General features: G+C 57.0%; 1 protein-coding gene across 1 annotated transcript; it reads left to right on the forward strand.

Moving 5' to 3' along the window:
- The first annotated feature begins 282 nt into the window (after positions 1 to 282).
- On the forward strand, positions 283 to 8,321 carry ROGDI (rogdi atypical leucine zipper). The gene is made up of 11 exons (XM_077316615.1): positions 283 to 458; positions 2,858 to 2,929; positions 3,484 to 3,566; positions 3,972 to 4,026; positions 4,314 to 4,394; positions 4,792 to 4,887; positions 5,097 to 5,195; positions 5,497 to 5,610; positions 6,665 to 6,714; positions 6,813 to 6,939; positions 7,625 to 8,321. Exons 1-11 carry the CDS (start codon positions 414 to 416, stop codon positions 7,664 to 7,666), a joined length of 864 nt encoding a protein of 287 aa, XP_077172730.1. The 5' UTR covers positions 283 to 413; the 3' UTR covers positions 7,667 to 8,321.

Below are 8,321 nucleotides of genomic sequence, written 5' to 3' on the forward strand. Positions count from 1 at the left end.
GTAAGACCACCCGGTCTGTGACGTCACCGACCCTTGATGCTCTGTGACGCCACCAAGCCCCTCCCCTCGGCCGAGAACGTGTCCTTTTGTGCCGCAAAAAAAACACAAGGGCGACAGGAGCCCGATCCAATCAGCTTCCGCGGCCTTCCGTAGTTGCTAGGCAGGAAAGGCCAGCGCCCCGGAGTGGGAGGGGGGACGTGGGAGAGACAGAGGGGGTAGGCGGGGCGAGGCGGGCCTCCTGCTCGTCCGGCCAATGAGCGCGCCCGCCCCCGAGGCGGCCGCCCAATGGGGAGCGAGGGGGCGGGGCCGCGCTTCAACGGCTGTCCCCTCGGCCGGCCGTCCGCTCGCTTCACTCTCCGGCTCGCTGGGCTCCGGTGGCGCCGGCGAGGGAGGCGGCAGAGGCGGCGGCCACGATGAGGATGGCGGCGCTGGCGAGCGCGGCCGAGCGGGCTGTCCTGGTGAGAGAGCCGTTGCTTCGTTTCAGGGGGGGGGGCTGGCCGTGACGTCACAGCACCGCCCCCTCTCCCCTTGGGGCGTGACGTCACAAAGATGGGCTTAGCCGGATCCCCCCTAAGCCCAGGCTGCCAACCTCCAGGCGGGCCCTGGAGGGCCTCCCCCAGCATTAGAGTTTATTCTTGCCTTGGGAAATGTGGGGAGATTGAGAGGAGGGGCGGTTGTTCAGTGGTGGGTCTGTTTTGATGGCGTCATATTGTCACTGTGACATCACTGGCCTGGGGTGAGCCTTGCTGCGGGGGTTGGCTGCGTCCTGCGTTGTATTCCCCTTTCTGAGCTCCACGGCAGTGGCATGGACGTGGCTTGGCATGCAGGAGGACCCGGGTTTGATCCCTGGCATCCTCCGTCAAAAAAGGACCAGGCAGCGGGTGACGGGAAAGACCCCGGCCTCAGGCCCTGGAGAGCGGCTGCTGGTCTGAGTCAGCGATCCTGGCCTTGTCGGGCCCCGGGGCGAAGGCAGCCTGGTGCGTGGGTGGTTGGACTGGATGGGGTGATGAGGGTGACGCCACGAGATCCCGTGAGACCGTAGCCCTTCTCGCTGCACGTGGGGTGGCCAAAGGTCCCCTTTGCCATTTCCCCAGAAACTGCCCCATCTCCGGCAGGAAGGGGCCTTTCATTGCGAAAAGTCCTGCTGCCCAGGAAGTGAAAGCAACACTGCTGCTGTATGCGGAGGATCCATTGGACTCCTAACAGCTTTGCCATCGAAACCGAGCCTCCGTATTCTTAAGAACCTGCCTTGCCCCGAGACCTTGCGGACTTTCTGTCAAAGGATCAGCAGTGGCCGTTCGAAGAGCCAGCCTGCTCCTCCTTGCCTTGTGACAACAATGAAGATCAGTAGATCAGCCCCAGCAGTCCCCTTCAGACTGGCAAGGCCCTCTGGTTCCCCTCGGAGGCTGCAGTCTTCACCGCTAAGGTTGGAGGATTCTAAGAATTCGTAAACTCTGCTGCGGGATGCTGACAAAATGATTGGGGGGCTGAAGCACCTTCCCTTGGAGGAAAGTCTGAAGAATTTGGGGGCTTTTCAGTTTAGAACAGAGACAACTAATTGCGGGGGGGGGGGATACGAGGTTTATAAAATTATGCATGGGGGTAGGTGGTTGACCAAAATAAATTTCCCTCCCTCTCCCAGAAGACTAGAACTGGTGGGCATGCAGTGAAACTGACTAAAGGAAATGTTTCTTTGCACAGATATTGACTAAAACGCGAGATTCTCTACTAGGAGATGTAGCGATCGCCACAGGAACAGAGAATTAGACAGATCCATGGAGGAGAGGTCCAGTTGTGGTGACGGAAGGGAACCTCCATGTTCAGAGGCAGGCAACCTCTGCATCCCAGTGCTGGGAGGCAACCTCAGGGCTCATCTGCCTGTGGGATGATTGATAGTGTTGCTCAGCCGGGCTGCCCGAGGCCATTGTGCACCAGATTCCCTGAATCAACTCCGTCCCCCCCCCCCCCACGTCCCTTTCTTTTTAAGAAAGCCTTTTTCTTTCTGCCATGTAGCTTAGATTTCCAGCAGCTAACGCTCAAGGCCTCCGGTTCATTGACGAATGCTTTTTTTTTTGGCCGGCCTGCAGAGCGACCGTTGTCTGTCGGTGCTCTCTGGTGCACGGCCATTTATTTGCATTAGGCTGTTTGGGCTCTGGTATGTGACTCTGATAACGACAGCCTTGTTCCCTCCCGGCGCCCAGAAACCAATCTGTCAGAGATTCTCAGTGCAAGCCCTATGCATACCCATCGCCCTGTTTTTCTGCTACAGGGCACAATCCCTGTCTGTTTAGAATCGCCGTTTCTATAGAGGCTTTGGTGCTAGGTCAGTTGGTTTGTAATTGATCGGCTTGTCTAGGCCATTTATCAATTTTTAAAACTCTGGCCCGTGTTCTTAGGTGATGGCAGAGAGGGACGTGGGAAAGCAAATCCTGCTTTGAGTATTCTTGTTTTCAGCAGCGCCACTAGATATACGTGGAACAGTCTCTCTGGGGCAGCGATGCTCTGGATTTTTAGTGCTTGGGGAGCAAGAATGGGAGGCCTTTTGGAGTTCCGGCCCCAAGGGTGGACCTCCTAATGGCCCCTGGGTTTTGGCCATTGTGCCACACAGAGTGTTGGACTGGATGGGCCACTGGCTGAATCAACATGTTCCTTAAAAAGAGGGGAAGTTAATGACCTGTGGGGGATCGAAACATAGCTGGATAGCTTAGTTGGGAATCCCCACCACCACGACCCTGCCTTCTGTAAATTTCTGTGCCGTCAGCGTAAAGGGAGGACAGCGTGCCTTTGGAGGCAAGGAAGCGTTAAATTGCTTCTCTCTGCACATCCCGCCAGTAATTTCCTGTTTTCTTCCCTGCAGGAAGAGGAGTTCAAGTGGCTTCTGCGAGAGGAGGTTCATGCTGTCCTCCGGCAGCTGCAGGATATTCTGAAGGTAGGCCTTTAAAAACCCTTTTGTCAAAAGGATTTTCTTCCTCCTTGCACATGGGCAAGTGGAATCTCTTAGTGCTGAAAGCGTATCCTCTCGTTCTGTTATAAAGTGTACATGTTTAGAAAATTCTGCGTGGGGCAGAGGGAGAGGTTTTCTTCCCCCTCCAAAAACACTGGAACTCAGGAGCAGTCAATAAAGATGACAGGCAAATAAATTCAGGACAGACCCAGAAGGAAGTGCTTTGTTACTTGGCAAGTTTACGAAATGTCGAATTCACTGCCGGAAGGATGTAGGGATGCCCCTAAGCACAGATCGCTTTTAAAGGGGGACTGGGCAAATTCAGAGAAGCCCAGGCCATCAGGGGCTGCATAACCCCCACATTCACCGGCAGAAGGCCTCTGAATACAGTCCTAATGGGAAGGCTCCAACTTCTATGCCCTGCCTGCTGGTGCTCCGTAGAACCTGGCTGGCCGCTGTGTGAGACAGGATGATCTTGAAGTCACTTTGGGCAGTGCAGGCCTCTAGGCCTAACTCTCTTTGTTTTCCTTCTGACCCAGGAAGCTTCTCACAGGTTCGCCTTGCCCGTGAGCGGCTCAGAGGGACCCGTCAAGCAGGAGAATTTCATTTTGGGCAGCGCAAGGTAAGTACCGAGATCTTGGTATACCGCCTGCTTGGTTACCGTGGTCACCAGGCGGTGACTGAGCTAGCCTGAGCTGGGTTCTGAAGGGCGCTGAAGCCCCAGCGCTCTAGCCGGGCTAGTCAGGGCCTGGCACTTGTTGCGGGAAATACAAGGACCATGTCTAAACAGCAAACACAGCCGGACTTGCAAAGCAGGTTTGCTGTGGCTATAATCAGAAACGCTTGCTGTGCTCCGACAGCCGACAAGGACATCGCACGAGGCGTCTCTTCAGAGCTGATGTCCGTGTTTTTGTCTGCCTCTTCTTTTCGTTAAGCCTTTCGTGTTTACCTGTGTTATGCCGCCCCAGAGACCTTGGAGCCTGGGGATTAAATTTAGCCTTGCTAACAACCTGGCCTCTCCTTGCAGTGCCGACCAGGTGAAGGGCGTGCTGACGCTTCAGGGCGATGCGCTGTGCCAGGCGGTGAGTCTCCAGGAAGGGACATTCCCCTGGTCAGGGAACAAGGGCCCATCCAGGCCCACACACAGTGTCGCACAGGGGCCCAAACCCAGGGGCCCTCAGCAGGTCCGCCGGCTCCAGAAGCCCTCCCACTGTCATTCCCCCCCTCCCCACATGGCAGCCCCAAATCTAACGTGCTCCATTCCGAACTCGGCACTCGGCGATCAGAAATAAGCCCGGGAAGGGTCTCAGGCAGCAGCTGAAAGCGTCAAACTGACGTGGCTCGCTCTCTGCCTCCTTTCCTCTTGCAGGACATTAACCTGAAAATGCCCAGGAACAACCAGCTGCTGCACTTTGCCTTCCGGGATGACAAACAGTGGAAACTGCAGCAGGTACGCTGATGCTCGCCCCCCCCCCCCCCCCAAAGTCTCAAGCGTTGCGTTAGAAAAAGTCCGGGCATGTCTTTTCCCGGAGAACCCGTGCTTGCTGGTAATGGCAGCCACGCCGATCCGTCATAACAAAAACGAGGAAGAGGTCACATGACACATTCATGAGCCCTTATTGGCCAAACGAAGCGTCCACGGCAGGCAGCTCAGCTAAGGGAGCCACAAGGGAAAAGCCCCTAGGAGGAAAACCTGTTAGGCTTCAAGGCGTGGCGCGAATGCCCCCCCCCCCAGGTTAAATTCAGTTCAGCTGCTCCCTCTGGATTGGGGGCTTCCGAGGTCAGCCGGACTTGCTCTCGGGTCTGACTCCTGCTGACCGGGCCCCCTCCCCTTTGTGCGCTTCCAGATCCAGGATGCGAGGAACCACGTCAACCAAGCCATCTACCTGCTCACCAACCGAGGGGTCAACTACCAGTTCAAGACCGGGTGCGAGGTCCTCAAGGTGAGCCCCTCACATGGCTCGGCCACGGCCCTGCCCTGCCCCCTGTTTAGAAGCTTGGCAGGAATAAATCAATAAAAGCAGTTTGATTTGGGCATTTGAAAGACACCTTCTCACGAGGGCTGTTGGCCACATCTTCTAGTCATCCCAAATAAAATCGTCATGGGTGACGATTCTCTCTGTCTCTCCCTCTCTTTCTCTCTCGCTTCTAGCTGATGGACGCGGTGATGTTGCAGCTCACCAGAGCTCGGAATCGGCTCACCACTCCGGCCACCCTGACCCTCCCCGAAATCGCTTCCGGCGGCCTCACGGTACTTCTTACTTCCTTTAACTCCACCCCCCCCTCCCCCAATACGCAGTGATAGATCAGCATGTGTATGTATAGTAGCGGTGTGTGTCCCCCGCCCTGTAGATCCTGACACTAGATTAAGGAGATTGCGCTTCTTCTGGCACTGGCCTAGACTCCCTTGTAAAGCAGGCCTGCTGGAGCAAGGAGCGTCACGTGGGGGGAGCGGGGGGGGGCTCGCTCCCCCAAATATTAAACCGCGTTCAGCAGAGAGCCCGGCCCAGGCTGAGCCAGGGAATGATGCCAACCCCCTGGTCTCCCTGCAGAAAATGTTCACTCCCGCGCTGCCCCCGGACATCCTGGTGAACTTCTACATCAACCTCAACAAGCTCTGCTTGACGGTTTACCAGCTGCACGTGCTGCAGCCCAGCTCCACAAAGGTGAGTCCAGGTTCAGACTCGGTTTACCTCCGGCGGGCAGATGCCAGGGGTAAATTGGGGGTTGGGTCCATCGTGACACGCTTGCGACCTTCCTGTTGGCATCAGACCTGCTCTTGAGGGCCCCGATCCAGCCAGACTGTCGGTACGTTCCCAGGAAAGGGAGTTCCACAAGGCAGCCACGTCCGCCCGCAGTGGAATGGCTCGATTCGAGTCCAGCAGGACCTTTTGACGCCAACCGGATTTGGGGGATCGAAGCTTCTGAGCGCCAGAGTTCTGCACTTTTGACTCTTGAAAGCTTCTGCTCCGAAAATCCTCTCGGTCTCTGCTCGGACTCCAGTCGAGCTCTTCTTGAGAAAGAACATATCTCCAGGGTCTCCGAAATTCCCTGGCTCCCGCCTTTGCTTTCCCACAGTTCTCAAAGCTGCACTTTGGCACTGCGACGGTATCTCTGAATTTCACCATGTTGTCTAAACAAACACACCGGCCTGGGGCTGGGCTGCTGCCGGTCCTGCTCTTCTGCTCGAAATCTTCCACGGTGGTTTTGAACACTGACCTCTTATCGTGTGTTGCTGGCGCCCTGCCCATGTGCCACAGCACGCCCCTTTGCGTCTGTTAGTAAGAAACAACCTTTGCGGTTCTAACTAGGGACCAGCACCTGGATAACTCTGGGGTTTGCATCATGCACTGTGCTTGGCTGGCGCTGAACACAACGTGAGAATTCCTGGTTGTGCACGTTTACAGGAAGAAGTGTGACCTGTGTACGGATGGTGCATGCGTTCAGCATAACATGCGACCCTGATTTCAATCCAGACCTCCTACTGCCCAGCTGGGTGACCTTGGAACAGTCACAGTCCTGATAGTTGTGTTCTTCCAGAGCAGTTCTCTCAGAGCTCTCAGCCCTACCGACTTCACAGGGTATCAGTTGCAGGGAGAGGCAGGGAAAGCGATTGTAAACCGCTTTGAGATGTCTTTGGTTAGTGAAAAGCGGGGTGTAAACTCCAACTCTTCTTTGACTTCCCAAGAGGTGTAACAATTTCCCCCCTCTCTTTGCCAGAACTTCAGACCAGCCGGCGGGTCCATCCTGCACAACCCAGGGGCCATGTTGTAAGTACCGTCCCCGGGGGGACGTAGGTGGCTTGCGGGCGTGGCAGGGAGGCCCCCATCCACCACCCCTTCCCACCACCTCTCCCCTCCTCCCGCAGCGAGTTTAGCAACCAAAGATACGAAGTGAGCCACGTCCACAAGGTGGAGAGCGTCGTGCCCTGGCTGAATGATGCCCTCGTCTTCTTCACGGTGTCCCTGCAGCTCTGCCAGCAGCTGAAGGACAAGGTGGGAGAGAGCGCCGGGGGTGGCAGAGGACGGCAGTTTCGCACCCAAGCCCTGACTCGAGCTCAGAGGTCCCAATCGCAACTAGAGGCCTGGGAGGAGGGGAAGGTCTCTGCAGCTAAGCCGGGTTCAGACAGGCAGAATTCTTCCCGCCCCGACAGCTTCCTTTGAAAAGCTCCGAGGCTCTTTCGGGCCTCACCACGACAGCCCAGACGTGCCCAATCCCACCCGCTCTTAGAAGCTACGCTGGGTCTGTCAGGGCAGGGCTGTGGTCAAGAGCGGCAGCCTCGAACCTGGAGTGCCCGGTTCGATTCCCCGCCCCCCCACGTGCAGCCAGCTGGGTGACCTTGGGCCAGGCACAGTTCTCTCTCGGGGCAGTTTTTGCAGAGCAGTTCTCTCACAGCCCTCTGCTGTGGGGAGAGGAGGGGAAAGCTGTTGGCAAGCTGCTTGGGGACTCCAGGGAGTGAAAGCAGGCAATAGGAAGGGAAAAACAGCCCACGCACCCACCCACCCACCCACCAAGAACAGGGGTCAGTTACATAATCGCCCGTTCCCTGGGTCGACATCAGAGGCTGCTATTTGCACACTGGCCCAGAAAGCGCAGTTGAGGCCTCTCGGGGTTTCCTGCCCATGCGCAAAGCGTCCGCGTCAGGGATCCCTTGTTCCAGCCGCCTTCCTTCTCTTCCAGATCGCTGTGTTCTCCGGCTACTGGAACTACCGGCTGTACTGACAGCGTCTCGAAGGGCGTCCCCCTCCGTTGGACATTTCCGCCCCTCCCTCCCAGGGAAGGAACCCTGTGATGTGCGGCGTGCAGGAACGGTTTGTCCGATTCCGACTCTCCACGGTGGCGCACGGAGCCCGGTTTTGGCACCTCTCTGGGTAGAGCGCCGGCGTTTATTAGCACTTTAGAATTGCCCCCGCTCGTTTCCTGTACGCATCAAGACTTGGGGGATAAAGGGAAGCTGGGGGGCTCTTGTCTAGACCCCCTTCTCTAGAGGAGAGTTGTGGCGCCGAGAAGGGGGTACGATCTCCCGGAACGGCCAGCTGGGTTGGGTGGTGGTTCTCCCAGGGGCCACTCCTTGTCAGCCCCCATCCCCTGACACAAGCGTGTGCAAGTGTGCCTCTCTCCCCCTCCCTCGCCCTCCTGTTTCGTTCCACGGTAGCCCAGAGCACGGCAAGGGCTCTCTACCTTTGGTCTGGTCTTCCACAAAGCTGTCTTTTCCCCCACCCCGTCCCCCACCCCCTCGCCAGGCAACGCCAAGCACGACCCTCGTCCGGACCAGCGTCATGCAGGTGGTGGGATGGCTTTTTTTGCTGCTAAAACCCTTACGTGAATCATTCCCGGAACTCACCTTCAGCTGTGAAATAAAGGTCCCTGAACACTT

Source organism: Paroedura picta, chromosome 17, assembly GCF_049243985.1.
Source record: "Paroedura picta isolate Pp20150507F chromosome 17, Ppicta_v3.0, whole genome shotgun sequence".
NCBI classification, from domain to species: domain Eukaryota; kingdom Metazoa; phylum Chordata; class Lepidosauria; order Squamata; family Gekkonidae; genus Paroedura; species Paroedura picta.

Coding starts and splice junctions, on each gene's coding strand:
- ROGDI (XM_077316615.1), top strand. CDS start 414: ATGAGGATGGCGGCGCTGGCGAGCGCGGCCGAGCGGGCTGTCCTG. Junction 2,930..3,483: donor AGCTGCAGGATATTCTGAAG/GTAGGCCTTTAA, acceptor CTTCTGACCCAG/GAAGCTTCTCACAGGTTCGC. Junction 3,567..3,971: donor TTCATTTTGGGCAGCGCAAG/GTAAGTACCGAG, acceptor CTCTCCTTGCAG/TGCCGACCAGGTGAAGGGCG.